General features: G+C 42.2%; 2 protein-coding genes across 19 annotated transcripts in view; one reads left to right on the plus strand and one right to left on the minus strand.

Annotated features, from left to right (window-relative positions):
• Positions 1 to 21,732, minus strand: part of LOC135901226 (receptor expression-enhancing protein 1-like) — a 306,997-nt gene that overhangs the window by 273,537 nt on the left and 11,728 nt on the right. For 2 of the 3 annotated variants that reach the window (XM_065430927.1, XM_070531165.1), the window contains exon 2: positions 4,349 to 4,447. In XM_065430927.1, coding sequence (XP_065286999.1) covers positions 4,349 to 4,392 — 44 coding nt within the window. In that variant the 5' untranslated portion in view covers positions 4,393 to 4,447. Of the gene's footprint in view, positions 1 to 4,348; positions 4,448 to 9,780; positions 9,953 to 21,732 lie in introns of those variants that run through there. The other variant, XM_065430935.1, reaches the window with a different exon arrangement.
• Positions 1 to 21,732, plus strand: part of Kdm3 (Lysine demethylase 3) — a 291,755-nt gene that overhangs the window by 225,237 nt on the left and 44,786 nt on the right. For all 16 annotated transcript variants that reach the window (XM_065430826.1, XM_065430852.1, XM_065430876.1 and 13 more), the window contains one exon: positions 20,133 to 20,994. In XM_065430826.1, coding sequence (XP_065286898.1) covers positions 20,133 to 20,994 — 862 coding nt within the window. The remainder of the gene's footprint in view (positions 1 to 20,132; positions 20,995 to 21,732) is intronic.

Raw genomic sequence — 21,732 nt, forward strand, 5'->3', positions numbered from 1 at the left:
TGTGGGCCATAATGTGATTAGTTAAAAACGTAATTAGTGTTTTTTTTAGTTAATAGTCGATTTTGCATCTCAATTTTTTGGTCAAGTATTGTCCGCCGCTTCGAGTAGACCAGCTCATCAACTGGAATTGCGATATCTGACACAGGCAATTTTTAAAGATTTTTGAAAGTGTTCGCTGAAAAACCCTGTATGTGTATACAGGTAACAGAGTTGCATAGTTTAAAAAAAAGTTGTGAAGAATTACAATTGGTGGCAAAAAATTGCATACCTTCATCGTAATCATTGCAGACCCCAATGCACATGTAACATGAAGTGCACATGTATTCTGCAAGGCCTGCAAAGCCAATTAAAATTGTTGGCTCCTTGACAAGTCATTGGAAAATAGCTTGGTTCATTCAATACCTGCCAACTCTCCCGAATTTTCTGCACAGCTTACCAATTTGGGCTCGTTTAAGCAGCTTGAGTAAAATGGTACAAGCAAGAAAAAGAAGAAAAGTTTTGCAAATAGGTTTTGCTCATCAGTCCTTGAACCTTCCCGTTGTTGCGCTCACGCACATGCATCTACCCTTGAGTGCCGAAGCCTGGCGAGCGTGTCAGTGTGATAATGTGCTGTCGCTCATGGTTGTTATCGTGAGGAGAGGAGGGTTGTTTCCCTCTTCCTTCGTGAAGGCGAGGCTGTTAAAGGGACACTGAAGTGAAAAATTATTTCTTGTGCATCAGTAAATTACCGTTCTACAACAAACTCCACTCTTACTATGATAAGACGTTTGGTAAGCCAGAAAAAGCGCGAGAACGAAATACAGGTGGCGACGCCTACTTTAGTTCCCGAACCTGGGGGCTGTGATGTCTTGGATTTTGGTGGCATCTTCTAGGGCCTACTAAATATATATAGTGGTATAGATTGACTACATTGTGTTCTAAAGGAACCAAATATTAAACATAGCAAGTTCGAGGACCTTTATTCAGGCAACGCGGCCCAAATGCGAAAACATACTTTGGAATCCCTGACGTCACGTACCGGCGTTGGGGTTTCGGCGCGAAATTCAAATGCTGATACTTGGACCTTCATTTTCTCATCTAATAATCAAACTATTTTTTAGATATAACTGCCTGCAGGGTTGTCAAACAATGCTTCATTAGTCTAAACTGATTTATTGTTTCGCTTTAGTGTCCCCTTAAAAAAATAGCAGAGCCACGCCGAGGGATGCCGTGTATCTACCGGCAGCAGTTATGCCGGATTAAAATGTTGCTTGTTGTCCGGCGTTGTGTTCGTCTCGGTTCGGAGCCCTGCTCGGCAAAACTTAACACCGTGGGAGTCTTACAGTAGTGAAGAGAGTTGCAAATAATTCATTTCGTTCATTTAATTTTTGGATCTTGGTTCGAGCAGGTGAAACATTGACGTCTTCACATAGTGAGTGCATCGTTTTAAACCTGCTAGCAGGGGCAGGCGCATTTTTAATGACTCGCAGGGGCTTGAGCAGAGTATGAAGCCATCACATTTTTCGCTGCTGGCACTTGACAAATGCAGTCTGTAGCAGCAAGTTTGTTTTGATGCCATCAGCAACATATGTTTAAATAACTTGTTTGCAATCGACTAGTTATAAGAGTCCGATTTGTTCCTTGGTACCATAATGCAAATACTGTTAAATTTCATTTGGCTGTGCTTCATGATAATGTCGCTGCATGCTGCTAGGCTTTCAGTGGTTTTTCTTATCATTCCAAACAACTTCATTGTGCCCTTGCTTGCCTGTTCTTTGCTGCCTTGTCTATTGCGGCCAAAGACCTTGGTTGCTAAGGGCCTGTTTTCTAATAGTCGACCTAGTACCTGCATAGTGCACTGGGTACCCACACACACTGACCTTTATGCAGGCAAATGTCTACCCACTCAGTGCACATGAAGAACACAAGTGTCGCTTGAGTGGTTTTGTGTGTAGGGCCAGTAGTATCTGCTTGTTCTTGGTCTCCTATTTCTAAACATACATGCAATGTTGTCATTGTTTCACATGTTTAAGTGAAAGGCTGCTTACACAGCTTTAAAGCTCCTAATGACTATGGTGTCTAGGCGTGTTCTATTTCCTGAGCAATAGCAATGTTTCTGCTCTTTATTGCTGACCTGAGCCCTTCTTAAGGTCTACGTATTTCACGCTAGAATCATATTATTAAAACCAGCAGATAAATTAGTATTTCTGCCAGTTTTGCTGAAGTGTCTACATCAAACTTTAGCACACCAATTGCACTGCTACATTTGTCAAGACTTTACATTACCTATAGAAAACATGGGCAAGTGAAAAATTTACCTTGTCTTTCCAGTCCAGTCATGGGATTTGGAGCATAAAATCGCCATCTCAATGTATTGTCACACCTGCTATGTACTCCGCTGGCCACTTATGTTTGCCCATTACCTACAAACATCCTCTGCTCTCTCATCTTCCTTGAGCTCCATCTTTCGCATTTGCGTTGTTGCATCCACAATGCATGAAAATATTATTGCTGAAATTATTACAAACACCCTGCTACATATTGGCAACAGCTGCATCATTTGTCATGCTTTTAGCCTGTTTTTGCAGGACTTTATAGTCTTCACTGTTATTCGTTAATGTTGCCAGTGTCTGGATACTTCATTTAAGGGAATGTGCTGATTGAAAAATATTTCAATCAGCCCATTTTCAATTATTTTAGCTGGATTGTTGGCAGTCCCCTTAAAGGGACACTAAAAGCAAATACTTAATCGATGTGGACTGTTTAAATAACTCTCCAGAAACCTCACAACGCTTGTTTCGTGCCAATAAAAGAAGAAAAGACTTAGTTTACGAGGAAACTGCATCTGAAAAGTTCGAATACTTTTATCGAAATTCATATATCCCGCCACCCAACCAGGGGAGTGGGGACATTCCATATGCCATCACTACCCTTTGCTGCCGTCAGTGAGTAAAACGGCACCTTACAGATAGCCGTACCGAGCCAAGACAAAGCGGCAGATTCGTCGCTGCAGCTGCTTTTCGGTCAAATGGTGTAGACCGTTCAGGCATCCCACGACATCACATTTAAGTTGAATTCTCTGCTACTTGTATTTTGCACGGGTTTCGCGAGCCTGCAAAACGAGTGCAGCACTACGCGATACCAAAACTACTGAAACACGAAAGCGTGGGTGGAGCAGAGTCACTCGAAAACAAAACATTTTGACCACCCGCGTCGTCAAATTAAACTTCAATTAGCTTTTTTATATATATATAAAATAGAACTATTTCGTCTTATAATACAATACAAGAATGTTTTTTGCAACGAATGGTTGAGTACTAGTGACGGAATTTAACCAAGGAGTGCTTTCGTCACCGGCCAAGTGCTTTAATGTCACGGGGGAGTCTCTAATATGTCCTGCATTTACCTCAATTTCTCGAATAGTAAGGCTCTGCTTGCGGTAATATTGATGCCTTAGAGATTCTGGATAGCTAATATATCACTTTAGCTTGACTTAATATTTGCCTTTAGTGTCCCTTTAATGATAAGGTGCCAGGAACCCCAGAGTAAGAAAAATGTATTTTGATGCAGGGCAAGCAATGCAAGGTCATCGACACTGCAAACCAGTTGTTGGTAGACAAAGTAAAATATGAATCGGTAAAATTTTGAATTCATGTGCATTCTTGTGGAAGACATGCTTTCATGCAGCAGCTGAAAAATTGCTTGCACTTAATATGGAAGAGAATGTGCTCTATGTTAGAATCTGAGAATGTTAGTGGCTATAATCTTAAATTGGCACAGGGAGTTGCTTAAAATTGCATACCGTGACCCTACTGGGAAGCTTTGCTACTGCCCTTGGAGCCTCGCCACATGAGGCCATTATTCGGCATATGTAAGTTAGCCGTCATTAAGCACAGTACGGCTTTTGTTTAAGAAAGCTGCAGTTATATTTCATGTTTGCACGTTTTTGAGTGTGTATGCAATGAAGCTCATGTTTACAAATAGAGCTGCTGTTGTGGTGAGCGGGTTGGTGTGCAGCAAAGAACCTCATGGCACCGCACACATAAGTTCTCTTTGCAAGTCTTCCAGTGTTGCTATTGTGGTTTGTTTGTTGCTATCTTTGTGAGATAAAAAGTGAGTTTTGCTTATGCATAAGAATTAACACTGCCAGATCCTAACCGGATGAGTACTACTGGATGATCTTGGCTAGGGTTTGCAATTATAACAGCTTGAAAGGTAAATTAAAACATGAGCTAGATGTGTTGTCAGCGTCTCTCTCATGCTGGCCGCACATACAATCACTAATGCATTCACGTGTAGGGCTACATAGACGTGATCATGACCACCTATGGAATTTTTTAAAAATAAAACCCGTCACAGTAACACTCACCTTTTTTCCATGTATCTTGCTTGGCATACCCATATACACTGCATGAACAGGTGCTTCCATTGTGTTCACTCTGCACTGGCACAGCTTGCTGATGGGGGCCTATGAAGATACAAAAAGCAGTCGGGACAACATGCATTGGTGCGGTTGGTGCACTAAAGAAAACATGTTCGAACAAAAAGCATGCACTGTCAAACAACTTGGCTTCCATAAAACGCATTAGCAAATGAGCAAGTGATGCAACAGTTGCTGCTAGCAACTAGTTGCACATATTTATGTGACAAAAGTAAGCAGTTCCACAATAGCTGAGTGCAACAGCTACCTTTGTGCAAGGAACATTCATGGCAGGAATTATTTCCACAGTAATAGAGCACTGGTAAATTTAGTTGATTTGGGAGTTTTTTCCCTCTCCAGGTGTACTCAAGAATTTTTATTTACCTTATAAAATGGGGTAACTGTTTATTTATTTATGATACCTCAAAGGCCCCAGCGAAAAGGCTTTACATCAGGGGTGGGCTCATTACAAATGTGTTGAATGTTATTGCCTATCGGGTGCTACTGGAGAGGAGCGCAACATCAAAGGGAAGGTTATTCCAATCTTGGCGATGTTTTGACAAAAAAAAAAAAGAAGAAAGGTATGCAGTGGTTCGAGCAGATGGAGGGTATACAGCTTTGTTGCGATTGGTGCAATCTGAATGCCGACGGGCTAGCTTGGGCAGGAGTACAGGGTGACGTGTGATAAATCTTGAATCGGCAGATGTTATTCTGCAACGTGCTGAAAGACTTCCAATGTTTGCACAGAATTTTAGTTCAGTGACACTAGAATGACACGAGTATCCTGAGGAAATGGATCAGGCTGCACGGTTCTGTACAGATTCTAACATTTTATTAAGGTTATGTTGGTGAGGGTCCCAAACAGCGCATGCGTATTCAAGTTTTGGTCCGATTGTCTGATAGGCAAGAAATCTGACAGAAGGAGGCGCTAGATAAAGGTTACGACGTAAACAACCAAGAACATGGTTAGCGTCATTAGTAACGTGCGTTATGTGAAGTGAAGGGACCATTATAAATGTGACAACAAATTAACACCTAGGTACTTGTAGGCACTTATACATGAAATTACGGAGTTATAGATCAGATAATTCAGCGGTGGGTAATAATATTGCCGGTGATGGAAAGAAAGTAGTGATGTTTTATTTGTGTTTAATGGCATGAGCCACTTGTTGCACCAGATTTCGATCCAATAGTCGGACTGAAGTGAGTGAATGTCAAGACAGGTTGGTAATTGGATGATATAGGATGCAGTCGTCTGCAAAGAGTCTCATGTTAGAAGAAATATTACTCTGTAAATCGTTAATATATGCTAGGAATAATAGTGGGCCTAGGACCGTACGCTGAGGCATGTCGTAGATGACATGACGGTAGGCAGAAGACTGATTATTGGCGTGCACAATTGCTGGCGGTTAGTTAGGAAGCGACAGACCATTCGAAACAAAGGAATCGAAGTGACGGCATGAAAGCTTTAAAAACAAGCGTTTATGAGGAACTTTATCAAATGCTTTCTCAGTCTAAAGAAAGGGTGTAGACCCGTATCTTTATATCAATACTTGCGAGTGCTGTCATTAATATAAACAGTGAAAGTTAAGTGTCGCAGGAAACACCTTTCTGGAAGGCGTGTTGATTTTGATTAAAAATTTAGAGATGTTAGAAATTTGACTACGTGAGAACAGATCACATGTTCCATTACTTATGAGCAGACATATGTTAGGGATACGGGGTGGTAATTTTTAGACAAGGTGATAATTTTTAGACAAGGATGTCATCCCTTTTTTTGGGATTGGAATGACCTTACCCCCCTTAGTCTTGTGGGCACCACTCGAGGTGAGAGACTGCTGGAATGTATGCGAATAGGATAACACTTGTTACGGTTTTAGTATTTAGCATTGATGCCATCTATACCAGTGGATGATGTCAGCTTTAATGAAGTGATTTTGGCAATGCCATTGGCATCGAACCTGATCAAACTGTTAACCAACTATTTGCATTTAAAACTTCATCACCTGCTACATCATGCTGTAATAACACCAATTCAAAGTGAGTGCCAGTTCCAGTGTGACTGGATCAGAGAATTCCATGTACAGATTTCGTGGGATTGTAAAGGAGAACACACCCTCCATATTCTTTCTCCCTTTCTTTTAGTTCCGTATTCTATGAAGAATAAACTCAAGTTGGAAGGGTAGGATTGATTTGTCAGTATAGAAGAGGTGACCCAACGCACTTAAATTTGTAGCATTTTCTATAAGTGTACAAGTCGTAGTGGGACCTGTGGGAGGAAAATCACGAGAACCAAGATGCTCAATTTTTAACAACAACCACATGCAACTGACAAACAGGCCAAAGAAAGTGTAGTGTGAATAAGCTGTGTTTCAGTTGAAATCTAGAATTATGAACGAGGTTAAATGTGATCAGCTTCACATTATGGCAGAAACATCCTTTCACTTCCATTTTTCCTTGGGAATATGGTGCACATAGCAAATACAACTGCATTCCAGAACATCTCTTCAGAACATATGCCTCCAGCACTAAATATGGCTGTTTTGTCTCCCATTCCAATTTGCAATTCATACTTAATTTTTATGTAACACTTCAGAAATTTCTGCTGGCTACACTGTAACTGCCTAGCTTTATCTGCTGAAACCTGAACATCGGTCAGCAGTGGGGTTAGGGTTGGGTTTAAATTTCAGTTGAAGACACTTATGCATTGCTTCATTCAATTGGCTGACAACAGGGATCTGTGATGACATGTGATCAATTCACCCCCCCCCCCCCCCCCCAAACTTACACTGGAGTGAGCATCAGTTTGAACTAATTACTTTAATGTTGATCACACTGATATTTTACATGATAGCTTACATTTCTTACAATGAGCCCTGTTTTTACAAGCTGCATGTTCTAGCAAAAAGAGAATTTGTCGCAGTGTCTATAATAAATCAACTACTGTTGGGGTAACGAGAGCTCTTTCCATGCCTGAAGAAGTACTCACAATTGCATGTGGTTGAGCATGTATTTTAGAGCCAATGCCTGCACACTAAATAAAGCATTGTATATTACAATTTCTGGAGAAAGCTTATTGTGGTTAATGTATGACAGGTTGAACAGCCAAATGCAAGTAAGTGGTAGACCACAGGATATGCATATTCATCCAAACATTTTTCAGAAAGTTGTATACAAAGTTATATGTATCATCTGGCTTCCATAAATTCTGATGTCTGCACTGTCTATTTCACTACAAACCTTTCGTATGTGGTATTTTTCTGACGACTTTTTCGATGTGTACACTAGCAGACTGTTACTCTTGAGGTTATAGCCATGTAAACGCCACTGAAAATTGGCAGCTGTTGCTTTATGGTACGTCTTTGTACATTGTCAAAGGAAAAATGTTGAGACTTTAGGAGCATCACAGGGATATTAAAGAGCTTTATATGCATGTCAACAAGAAATCGATTTAGATGCAAGGTCTTATTGCTCTGCGGGAATATTCTCGTTATATATAGAGGTAATTTACATCAAAATGTAAAATGCTGGACTGCATGTTACCCATCAAGGAAATCTAGGCTGAAAGATAACATCATTATAAATGTGCACAATAGTATATTTCATGCTGTGTTTATTAAAATTGTTGCATTTTAACAATTTATACTCGCATTTGCATGTATGTACCTGCCGACTCTTCAAAATTTTTTGTAAAGTTAAGACTTTGGCCTTGCTTTATTTAAGCTCTTCCGAATGTTGAGTCAATATTTACGAAAAAATTAATTCTTTTACGCAAAAAAGTTCTGCATCACTGCTGCCAAACGTTTGTTGAAGTCTTTCGTTGTTGCAAGGACAGACACAAGAGCAAGTTAATGGAGACAAGTTCCCGAATCTGGTGTAATCGGCAGCAAGAAATTTGCTGAAACAGCCACTGTCAATCAAAGACATTGTGCTTGTCAGTTGGCTTGCTGTTCGCCGGATTTATTGATTTAAAAGTTTGCAGGTATGCATATATGTAACGTTAATGCGTTCAATTTGCTTGTGTAATTTAAAGGAACATTTTTGTTGATCCACTATTTTTAGTTCATTTCAAACCTGCTTAAGTAAAAAAGTTATTTTTCTGGCTTGCTAAGGGCAGAGCTATGCAACCAAAATCTTCTGATTAGATAGTGAGTACTTGTTTGTTGGTGTGAAAAGCCGGTTTCTCCTGGCTCGATATCAGATATTACATGGCAGTTGCTCACTATATTTCTTCACGTACTTGGCATTTATGGAAATGTAACGCAGGTAAAGGGAACTTTATGCCTTCAGTGTGCCACTTTCCACTTGTGTTTCAAAATTAATTGTTGTGTCTACAGCATCATCACTGTCCTTGAAAATGGTTAAGGTTCTCAAATATTCAGCTTTATAAAACTGTCAAGGATGCCTAAGCCTTCCAGCAGCTTGCATGATATAAATCATCCCCAGCAAACAAAAGCTTATTACATGGCCATTTTCACCAGAAACCATTAGATCAAGTGCGTCTTTTTTTCAGAAATTTTTAAAATTGATACATTTTATACCACCTAATATTGGAACTGTGGCAAGATTTATAGTAATTTTTAATGTGTTTTTAGTGTGCTTGCATATCTCGGGTTCAACTTTCGTATGCATAATTTGGTAGTGAGGGTGAAAAAAATATGGTAAAGACAGTGTTATATAACAGCTGTTTAAATCAATATAACACTCCAAAAATTACAGGACAGGTCGACGGTTGCAAGGCTGTGCCTTAATTGTGCATTCAAATAGCTTCTTGCCATATCAGTTTCAAGTTAGATGCTGGAGCTTTTTCACGCAACATGAGCCTGTACAATGTGTTATGGAACAAGCCAAATAATGCTGTAAGCTCGCCCACCTACTCCAACAGAAACTAGGCAGGCCGACGCATGTTGGTTTGAAGGGGGGGGGGGGGAGATAAAGCGCCGCTGTGGCCCAGAGGCAGTGGCGTCTACAATAAAGTTTATATTTCACTACTTCCTTTACAGCAGGTTTCGTGGACACGCAACTGTGTGGCGTATGACTAAATATGACTTATTTTGTAACCACCATTCGGCGTTCCGGCCTTGTCGCCTTTCGTAGTGTGCTCGGACGCTGCTGTGCCGCTTGTTCTAAATGTAATGGCGTCGGTAGTCGTGCAGAAAGTGGTTGCTCATACTGCGGAATATCGGTGGCTTTCGCTCGCGCATGAACACGTATCAACCAAAACAGTAGCAACAAGAAAGCGGGAATATTTGTTATTTGCACAGTGTTCACACGTACATAAAAAAAAGGCAAATCGAGGAACGCTAGCGTTCGTCTTGTAGGTAGCATGGCTAACGTTGTAGTTAGATACATACGTTCCTAGGTAAACAAATATGACTTACAGGGTCGTAGACATGTTGACAGCTGGCTTTGTGTGAAAGTTGCCGTGGTTGCCGTCCAGAAATGGTAAAACGTACTTGGTTCATTTTGCGGCGCAAGTTCGTGTAAGTGGCCTTAACGACTGCCAGCGGTCGGTGCTGCTTCACTTGCGAAGAAAACACAAACGAAATCTGAAACTGGAATGTTTAAACGCCGATTATTAAATGCGCGAGAACGGACTTTGCTTTTGCGATGCATTCCAGCTCGTGCGCAGGATGGTCCACTTCTCCGATGACAAGCTGTGGCAACCATATTGTGACATGAACAAAGCCGGAGCCTCCGAGACCTCCGTCTTTTCTCTTCATGTTGCGGCAACAGCGCGCTGCTGTTTTGGAGGCCATGCATAACTGTCACGCTTGTTTGGCCGCTGTTAGGAGAAAGCGCTCCCTAAAATTCGAAGGCCATCTTCGTTCTGTTAACGTTGATGCATTCTCTATGGAATGCATGTTTCTTGTTAAGCACTGTGTTGACAATAAATGAACGCATGGCGGGGAGTCTGCGTAGCGTTTTGCCCGAAGGCAGGCTCGGTGTCGGTGCGACTAGTGCGACACGGAGCGCTTGTACGGGTCCGTGCGAGTGCTTTGCTAACATAGCGTTACTTGTTAGTGTGCATAATGAATAAACGTGGAACAGCATATAGGGAAGTAAACATGAAACACAGAACAAGCGCAGAGGCTACTTTTTAATAAAGGCGTTTATGCAACAACCACTAAGCATGGGTCGAACCGAGCTGGGCGATCTTTGCTTAGCTCTTGAATCTTGCATGTGCAGGCAGTGAATGGTAGTCATGCGCGCCGTCGCATGAATGGTAGGTCACAATTCCGAGCTCTGCCATGTGATTCTTAAGCGTGTGCAGACTGTATGCGAGCTGACAGCTTTCTGTGGCAATAAAGAGAAAGGGGGGGGGGGGGTTCTGCACATGTGACCGTGCGTAGTTCGACAGCGTTTGGCAGCGCGTTTGGTTTGTCGGAGCGGACGCTGAATCGACGCAGCCTCCACGTGCGGAGGTATCGCGTTTGCACAGACGCGAAAGATAAAATCCGGAAAATAAGTCAACTTCAACACACGGTAGGGCTGTGTTTCTTTTCCTCTTTTTTTTTTACTTTTTTCAGAAGTGCTCTCGCTTCTGCGCGATTTGCCCCCGTAGCTTATCCTTCGTTGCCACAGAAAGTTGTCCGCAAGTGTAATAGGTGCATGGGGGGGGGGGGGGGGGGGGGGAGGACATGCGACCCGCATCGGTTCTCGGGAAGGTTGCAAAGCCATCTCGTGGCAACGGCGAACGACAAAACGCGCCTAGGCAGCCGTCGCGAGCTTTCCACCAGCAGGGTTGCGTTTTCGTTGTTACATCCTGGTTTCGCTCATTTTACCGACTCGTTGTGAGGAAAACAGCAGCCGGCTTGTTTATCGGCCTGTGCTTGGTTATGTTAAAAGCATTGAGCGACTACAGTTTTTTTTTTTTTTTAAGCTGCATTTTTCGTCAAGTGCGGCTGGTACGCTGCAGTGGCTGGGAACGAGCCGAGTCGCGGGCACGCGAGCTCCACTTTTATGCGCTTCCTCTCTGCTAAATGAGATATTTAGGAATGGGTGAACGGGCAGTTTTTTTTTTTTTTAAATATTAGGCGTTGGCTCGGGGAACACGACCACTGGTGCGAGCGCGACAAAGGCATCGTATTGTGTGGTCCGCACACAGTAGTTTCCTTCGTCGTTTGCCTTCGCTGCGACGTAGGAGCCAGTTCAATGGCTCGTTTAGATGGTGTTTCGTTCGCGAGATCTTTCCGTAGTCGTTATGCTAAGCGGGCGTGTTCAACATGACAGCTTAACATGCACGCGGCGATGGCGATTTCGGAAGCCGGAAATACGTTGTGGTCGTCGGGTTTCTCGACCTCCTCCAAAAGCCGACGACTAGGGGTGACTTGCACGAACATTTAGTAATAAAAAATAACGAATTTAAGAACGCGTTCTTAAATGTTCCATAGACAATGCCTAATCCGCTCAATAACGCGTTCTTAAGTTTATTTTTTTTTCGTTATTAAATGTTCGTGCCAGTCGCCCCAGGACAATGTCGTGGACGGCCATGACGTTACAAAACAAGGATGTCCTCCTACACAAATATTTCCTTTTATTTCCAATAGGTGGTGTTCAAAACCCGACATCTATGACGTCTTTTCGGCTCTAGAAATCACTTCTGCCGAATTCAGCAAGCAAAAGCATAGCATTTAAGATTCTCATTTTAAATCCAAAGGGCAGGGATTTGGACACCACACCCCATAGTGTGGTGCATTTTGGATTTAAAACTCTGATCTTAAGGTTAACCTTTTGTTTGTTGAATGTGATAAAAGCGATTTTGGGAGCCATAAACGAATCGGACGTCGAGTGTTGCACACTACCTATACAGATCCTGTTCATTTTGGTGGCTGCAAGATAGTAGTGAAAAAATCGATTTTCACGACCTGCATTTTGCTTAAAGGGACACTAAAGAGAAACACTAAATCAGTCTATATTGGCAGTCTTTCAAACTGTTATGCTAAACTTTATGCTAAAGCAGTGTGTGGTCACAGATTTCAAAGTGTTTTCTTGTACTTGTACTGTTGTGGCACACTAAAAGTTGTCAAAACTTGCTAAACGCAGTCTTTGGCTCGTTTAGAATGCAATGTAGTCTATTTTTACTAACATGAAATTAAGCTGGTCTGAGCAGATGCTCTCAAAATTCATGCGATGGCGAGGCTGTTCAGGAATTTCAAGGTGGCGTCACCACCTTTCTTCCACTTGAGCACCTTTTTCTGGTTTACCTACCAAGCCTCTCTTGCTGTAAGAGTAATGTTTTCTTCTTAAAATTTTTTGTTGGAGCAGAATTAACACCTTCCTAAATTTTTATTGCATTTCTTCATTTCGACCATGCAGCAGTGAAGCCCAAGAATTTAATTGCGTCTGTGACACTTATCACTGAGGGTTGGCTGATCAGTTTTATCATACAAATCAGAAAAATTGAGGGCTCACAAGTGCATTCCTGCATTACACTGAGGGAAAGCATTTCATCTAAGGTTACACCAATAGTTGGCCAAAAATATCCTCTGCTGATTGCTTAAGCTGAGCCATGCCTGCAGACTGCAGGACGGGAAAGAGGAAGGAAAAGTAGGGAAGTCAGCCAGACTTTTGTCTGGTTTGCTAAAGGATGAAAGAAATGGAGATGGAGGGAGACACTGTGGAAACTCACTTGGCTACCCATCACAGCAACAATCAATCAATGAAAACATTTTGCAATCAATGAAAACATTTTTATTGTAGTATGACCAAAAAGAATCATCCCTGTGTTGGCCCGAGTCTTGCATCTAGTCTGGACAAGAGCTTCCATGCAAGGCTAATTTACATTGTGGTCACCAGAGAGAATGAAAACACGTAGTTCACAAAGCTTTTGACTGTGTGCAGTGTTGCCACTTTTACTGACTTGGCTGTCTGAGGTGACACAAGCATGTGAAAAGGTGATAGCTTTGCTTGTTTCCTGTGCTGTTTTTCACCCTCCACCTGCTTTTGCAGGAATTCTTACCCATGCTAATCACCACCAGATGTGGCATTGAGCAAAGAGCAATATACATAAATTTACAGTGGGGTTCAGATGCGCTGTTGCGTTGTGCAAAGATGAATGTGATGTTTGTGACGGTGGCAACACATTTTGTCGAAGACGCACACCAACAACTTGATAATCCAAAAGAAGGAACATACTCCATCAATTTTTCAGCAGGCAGGTTGCTGGCAAAAACTACAACCATACTGAATGTTCGCTTGATATAAATGGCTTGAAATTTAGCTTTTAAACCACTACACGAAGCCAACAAACACTGAATAATTGTAGGGGCTAATTGGTGTTTACCTGAATACTTGTAATGATGTGAAGGGAAATAGTATTGAAAGTAAAAACAAACTTGGCCGCTGGGACAGCAAAACTTAGAACCTCTGCATGACACAATATGATTTTGGAACTACAACAGTAGCTCTCTCTCCTTCCACTTCCTTGCATTGGTCATTTTGCTTGTGCATGCAAGCTAGCATTGAAAGCAGCTGCACACTGCTAAAGCTTGTTGCAAAATAAATTATGGCGGTTTTAGGTGCCAAAACCACAATTTGATTGAGGCACGCTGTACTTTGATGATTAATTTTGACGACCTAGCATTCTTTAATGTGCACCTAAATTTAAGTACATGAGTGTTTTTCCATCTCGCCCCCATTGAAATGCGCTGCTAAGCATGAGGTTGCGGGATAAAATCCCAGCTACGGCAGCCGAAACACCAAAGCCACCAAGTAACCACGGCGGGTTGCCATGGCATGCCATTGCAGTTAAGTAGCTGGTATTTTAAGCTTTCCATGGTAATGGTCGCAGCGCAAATTTTTACCGTGCTGATGAGAAACGGTTGGCAAGTTTGCAGTGTTTTCACGTCTTTTTTTCCCCCTCTAATTAGATGTAATGAGCAAAGTATGTTTCGATTCATCCTTTTTCTGATAACATTCCCACATGCCTTGTCCCTTGGTTCGCTCGACCGGAAAATTTTGCCGGAGTCCGCTGGCACATGTTATTGCACGACCTTATAGTTTGATGTTAGCCTATCAAAAGCACAGTTAATGCAAGTGAACTGAACAGTTTTATCTCATTTATGTGCTTGTGACTTGGGAGAACTAATGGTTCTATTGCAAATAAGAATAGATGTCTTCTGTAAGACAAAGTTCAGCTGTATTTAAACATACCCAGCAAGAAATTGTACGACTTAAAGGTCTTTGAAAGTATCTTGACTCGTAAGGACCAAGGAGAGACTACCAGCCAGGTTTTATTGATTTTCATACCCACTTGTCTTTTCACACAGTAATTGCATTGTGATATTTTTATGAATTGTGCTTTATTTTAAATGCTACGATGGTGTATCTTGTACACTGGCCCCTTGTGGGAGAAAAACCCAATGGAGGTCGTCAAAGGTATGTTAAAGTTCGGAACTGTTTAAAACTTTGTACATTGGCGCTTAGCCTTTCGATAGTAAAATTAGCATTTTAGTGGTACTTATGTTTGTTTAGGAGGTGTTCTCACTATACATATGTGTAAATCTTTAACATGTGTCTTTGACGGGCAATGTGGAAAAGCTTTAGTGTTGCTTTTGCAGATGCACGCGGTGCTGCTATATTGATGCAGATGGACATATTCTACAACTGATGCAGGCGTCGGAAGAGTAAAGCATTCAGCATTTAGATCAATGTTGGTAGCAACATACAAGTTAGTGGTAGCATCTTGTGTGATGAGAGTCCATTTCTTGCATATAAGCCTGTTGTGAAATTTGCCATGTGACATTTTTAAATCTGACCTATCGGGAGACTATTCCCTGCTTTGGTTCCAGAATGTGGGTTGCCCTTTTTTTTATTCCATCTCATATCGTTTCCAAAGGAATATACATAGTCTCTTTCTGTCTTCTCCCACTTTACAGTTTAATAAATTCTGCCATAAATGACCTCCATCTATTCAAAATGTCTTAAAATACCTAAATAGCTTTTTTATTTACCCACACTTACTGTAACACTGTTCGCTCTTTGTTGAATATGTAGGCAAGAGGATGTCATTTTTGTAGGTGGCAAGAAAAGAACCGCAAGATAAAAGAAAAAAAAATTATAGCAAAAGAAAATATTTTTGAAATATAGATGAAAAACCATGTGTGCTTTCAGAACAAGCACACTCTTAGCATATACATAAGCCCAGTGCACTTTATAAAGTAGGCCTGCATTCATTTTGTTGCATCACCACAAAAATGCATTGTATAGCAGTGCGTGGCATTCAGCATTTATGGCATTCCTATCTCAAACTTGCACACAAAGATCAGCTTCGAGAAGCAAATAGCATAATAAAGAATAAGTTGCACGCAGTGCACTACTTGCTACGTTCAGCACATCTACAAATTCGGTGATGAATTAATAAGACATTGTGACACTTGGAAAAAACATGTCATCTTGGCAAGGCCCTTGTTAACAAAATGGCATAAGGAAAACTGTGCGCTTCTTTTTTCATTATTTGCAAATAGAAATGGTGCCGTACTTTCAGAAGCACATTGGACGCTGATGAGCTCGGGCAGTGAAATGAGATTCCTGAAAGCCACTTCACGTAGCAGACTGATCTAACTAGTGCAAGAGTGGACACGGGACAATAGTAAGGCGACAAGGACAAGTGCTTACTATTGTCCCGTGTCCACTATTGCGCTGGTTACATCAGCATGGAATACCAACCAGCCTGGTCTCTCACCTGACTTAGCAGCCCTAAACAGCATCGCCAACTTTTTTCTCCCAAGTGTGGTTAAACTGAGATGAAACAGAAGCTATATTTTCACTAAATATTGTTGCACAGTTGCTAAAATTATGAAACTGTAGGGCTACACAGCTGTTAAGTAACACATGTACCGAAACGTTCCACATTCATCAAGTGTCCATGCTAGGGAAGGATAAACTGTCAATTTGGCACCAGGGTGTACATGGCTTTTACTTTACTAATGTATCGTATAGACTCATGTAAGGGCTGCACCTCCAACTTGACAGCCCAAAATTTAGAAGAAAAACGTTTCTATCGGAGAAGCAATCTTGCTCGCTGCCCAGAAGCAGCGCATGCACAGCACATTTCCGCATTCCCCTATTGGATGGCGAGGGCTGCGCGTTGACCTGTGATGCAGTGGTAGGTTCGGAGATCGTAGATGTGCCGTAGTCAACGGCTGTGTTGGCACCATTTTGATCAAAAGGCTCGGTCCCATGTAAGGGCTGCAACTCGCCAAAATTGTGAAAAACAAGGGCAACCCTTACACCAGCCTGTATGGTATGTACAAAATAACGGGTGATCCCGTTTGCCTTAAGGTTGTCAGATAACAAAAGAACACAGGTAACCCGATTTTAGTATAACGAAAAGGCAGTTGGTCTATGTCTTGCCTGCAATTTTCATTATTTGTGTGTTTCTTAACACAAATTTTGCAACACGTTGTTCAGTTGAGTAGTCAAATGCCATGTTGCCGCCCCTTAATCCATCTAGAGCGCCGTGCAATGACAGATGGTCCAAAATCTGAAAAATGAAGGCACTGCAGTCACCTGTGCTATTATCTGATCATCAAATTTATTGCAATTAAGTTCAATAGTTTTTACTGCTACCCTTATGAGCATCCACCACTCGAACATCATTCTTGAAACTACAAAACCTGCAGCGTTCCAAATCTAATTTTTCTAAATAAGAAAAAAACCCATTCTGTGAGAACAATGTAGGTGCCTGTTTCTCTTGACACTATTAACCGCAGTGATGGTCTCTGTAATTGCAGACTACCACCGTTGCCTTATCATAATAGCAGAAACAACTGGTGTACAGAGCCAACTCGTCTTTCTCCTAATTTCGGCTGCCTACCTGTAGATTTTGAATGGCGATCTGCCCAAAAATGCCATTTGCAAGGCACCTTTTTTGTTGTTTAGCTTCGATGTATCTAAATGGAACAACTTTCGCAGTCGCGCTGCTGAAAAAAGTCGCTATCAGACGGGAAATGTGTAATGATTTTTGCTGAGTAATGTAGTGTTGTTGTCATCAAAAAATCACACACAGTCACTCACAGGCACAGGCCTCATCTCCATACACGGTTCATGATGCTGGCTGCACTTATGTGATGGGCATGTCACAAAAGTGCAGCCACTATCACATTGGATGGATTGCATGCTTTGTCTGTCACCACAACATACCAACCGATTATGTCTATAATTGGCTACTGACCTTTTAGTAGCTGGTGACTAGTATGTATTAATTCATTAGCAGTTTCCTCTTAGTACCAGAAGTTACTTATGGCGATGAATAGATCTAACACTGAAACATTTCAGAGACAGAGGTATTTGAAATTTTTTCAGGCCCCACTGTAAGCTCTCATAAGTAGAGTATTGATTGGTTAATGGGAATGAAGCCCAGTGACTAGAAGGCTAACACCATCATCTACTTATTCATTTGATCAAAAGGGCATTTCTGTATCCAATTCAGAATTGTTCAAGACAATTGGCTATTTTGGCCGCATGTATTTGAGAGAAGTGAGAAGGTGCAACACTTTTGGCAGGAACTTATCGTGACTTGAAGAGAAGTTTTTTCTCTGTTGATTCAAAGTTATTCCTTTGAATTTTGAGAATGAGAGCCCACAAGCAAATGTCATGAAACAACACTAACAGCGCATGCCTTTTATGTTAAATCTTCTCATGCTGAAATATTCAAAGTGCGAAACAATAGCAAACCTGAAAATGTCGTTTTTGGTGGGGGGGCTGCTGCACACTACCTCCGGGATCGGCTCACGCAAGAAGCCGTATTTCTAGCAGAAAGCTCGCCTTCATGTGTAGCGTTTGCTGCCAGCATTCCCCGGCAAACATTACGGTTACATAAGCTGAATTTGCCAGGAAGCATGTTAAGCAGTTGGGGATATTTTAATGCTATCTCATTCCACTCTTGAAGACAAATCTTAAGCGTCCTCCAAAATTTTTGTTCAAATATCGGACTGGTGTTGTCTGCAAATTCTACCATCGTCGTGTAATTGTGCGACATATGCCCGTATTAGACAGTTTCTCTAAAGCTTTGTTATTCCATGTATTATTCCATAACCGAAGTGTTGGAAAAGCAGAATGTACAGTCATACAGCACGTTTCAGTGTCAACAAAATTTATTAAATTGATATTTACCAAAAAACTGCAAACTCACTGGGAACAGTTATGCACCAACAGAAAAGTGGGTAAAAGTTCACCATGGAAAATGTATTTGCCGGGGACAAAATTTGGAATTCTTCAGTGGAGACGTATGAGGAAGCTAAAGAAAATAAAAACCAAAAGCTCTAAACTCTGCTCACGTTGTACCTTCCAGCATCTTGTATGCATAAAATCTCTACATAATTTCTTCGTTTAACATGTTTGTGTAAGTAGTGTCGACATGACATAGTCACCTTGTTATTATAGTTTTCATTGTCTGAGTGCACGAACTGCATTTCACTGCCATCTGTTATGTTTGGTGTTGAGATTGACTCCACAGTAGTGTGTGCTTTGCAGCATTCTTGTTGTCAAGGTAACCACACCTTTGGGTATAGTAGTGTGGCTATATATTCAATTAAAGGACAACTACAATTAGCTCGAGTGAAGTTAAGCCCCCTTCTTTCCCTCCAGTCTAACCTAACTGTTGCTGCATTAGCAGCCGTAACATGCACAACAGGAAAAGTACTCAGGCACACGTGGTCAGATCTTTACGAAATAGGCATGAGAGATTAAGCCATCAATGCATCCATTTGAGAACCACCACCGATGCTTGGTTGAGAATGCATCTGTCCTTATGGTACATAATCGCATTACTGATAATTATGTCGATTAAAGGTATTGTTTTTCAGCCTTGTAAGGGGAATTTGGCACTCTACAATAAATAAATTGGAACTGTGTTGACACCCTCCTCGCATTTGACATTTTGTAAGTGCATTCAATCGTGGGCCAGTATAGTGTAGCAATGCATTTTTCAATGCTAATGCTTGGTGCTTTTTGCGTTCGTGAGTGGCTGCATTCGACATTCTGCCCGAGGCAGAGCGCCTCTTGCAAGGCATTTTTACTAAATCGCTGCCATGGTTGCCATTCAGTCTGCTCAGGACTGACATGGGCATCGTTCACATCCATGATGACATAGAGGTGGGCAGCCAATCCCAGAATCATGCATACATTATCTGACCGGTTATAAGCAAAATTTTATTTCGCAACGTATTTATAGAACAAGGCATAATATTCGATGTTTAGGAGTATAATTTGTGTGATTGGAGGGTATCAGTCAAAAGTACATTTCAGACAATGCACTGGACGACAAATTTCTTTTCTAAAGCTCTCATGGCATATGTCCTTCTCATCTCATCCTGTGTCTTGGAATGCTGTTATTGCAGGTTACCCATGGCACCATTCACAACACTATCATCAAATTTATTAAACGTGGTAAAAAAGCTGTATTGAGGCAGTACATATGACGTTAGGGTCAAAGTTGCTGCACGAAGTATCTGTTGACTATAAGCAATCTGTGCTTAACAGTATGCCTGTATATGCAATGAGACAAAATATCTAATTCAGCCTGAATATCAGTATAGAGGGATGTCCAACAATGCACAAATGACTGTGAATGTTGAACATCTGATTGTATATTCATGCCTGGACATCAAAACTGAATCTTACTACAGTATGCATAAGTTTAATGTTGAGCCATCTACCCACGTAGCACTAGCTTGCAGCTGTGCTAAGCTTGTGCTAAAACACAGATGGTGGTATTCTTGCTGTGCAGTTGACAGACGGCGCAAATTCGGCTCCAAGAAGTGTACTCGTGAGGAAGAGCTCCGAAAAAAGAGTCCCAGCCCGGCACCCAGTGCCATTACTGCAGTTAGCCACAGCACTGGGGCAGACGTAGAGGCCGAGCCACCTCCTTCGATCAAAGAGGAAAGCCCTCCACCCAACCCTCTACCTGCAGTGAGTGCAGTGCCAACTACACCACCTAGCAGTAGTGAGCAGCCAGCTGCGACTAGCGAGACTCGTGGTTGTGACGACACTCAACCACAGCAGCACACCGTTGATGATGCAGCGTGTGTGAGGGCACCCAAGGCAGCTCCTGCCGAGCGCCCTCATGAAGAGGGTGTCCCTGGCACGGGCTCGCCGCCGGCCACGATGCGCAGCAGTGCAGGACCCGTAAAAAGCGAGCCCAGCGCGCGACCCTCTGACGGCCGCGCCTACCGTGACTCGCCTGGCCTCGCCGCGCATCTGGACACGCTGCAGCAGCAGCAGCAGCAGCACGCCCGGCTCATGCAGCAGCAACAGCAGCAGCAGCAGCAGCAGCCGCCGCCACCACCGCAGCAGCAGCAACAACCGCCTGCAGGCCTGTACCCACCGCGTCCTGGGGTGCAGCAGCCTGGTGGTGCACGGCCACTTGTCTACGGGCTGCAGTCTAGCTCGGGCGTACTGGGGCATGTAGACCCGCTCAGTAGCCCACTGGCCTACCAGCAGTTGCTGATGGCCAATGCTCCGGGCCCATATGTGGACATGCTTTGGGGCCAGAAGATGGCTGGCTTACCACCACCCACCCAAACTGCCTGGACCATGGCACAGCTGCAGGAGGCACGTGTAAGCCAGGAGAGGCAGAACATGCTTGAAAGGTACGGGCGTTGTTTTTCTGACTGAATGCATCTCAAATTCACAAGTGATCTATCTCATTAGGCTACCACTGGATATGTTTTTCCATTTGCTAGGCATAAATATTTTGTTTAGGCCCCAATATCTTTTATGCACTTCATTTTTGCTCAACAAAAGAGAAAAAAAGTGACTCCATTATCGGCTTTCCCAATTTATGATTATTATATAACCGAGTGTTTACAGTGCTTCAGTTCTGTTATAGTGTCTAGAGTAGATAAAATTCATACATAATTAGATAATGCTACTGTTAAATAGGACATAACTTTTTCCCTACCACACCCTGTGGGCACAGGTAGCCCTCTAACTAGAGTTCCAAATGTCATTTTCGAGACCTTTTGTGCCGCTCACAGACACACTGCACCATATAAAGCATAATAGCAGAGTTAAACTTTCGTTTCTTATGGTGTTTGAAAGCGAAAACGGCCGCCTCTGGAAGCATATGCAACTGATTTTATTGACACCTCGTGGAACAGCGAGTCGGAGGATGCTGCCTTTTCACCTGACTTCGATTCTGAGAGTGATGACGATGGAAATCAACCCAGAACTTGCGGATGCACCGCTGATAAAAATATGACGGCAAAACGCAGCAGAAAAGTGTACTGCAAGGCTTATCGAGAAACTGCTTTGTTGCATGCCCAACTGTAGGGCTTCCAGTTCAATTATTATAGCACAAGTAGTTTTCAAGGAAAAATTGATTTCTT

This window comes from Dermacentor albipictus, chromosome 1, assembly GCF_038994185.2.
Source record: "Dermacentor albipictus isolate Rhodes 1998 colony chromosome 1, USDA_Dalb.pri_finalv2, whole genome shotgun sequence".
In the NCBI taxonomy this organism is placed as follows: Eukaryota; Metazoa; Arthropoda; class Arachnida; order Ixodida; family Ixodidae; genus Dermacentor; species Dermacentor albipictus.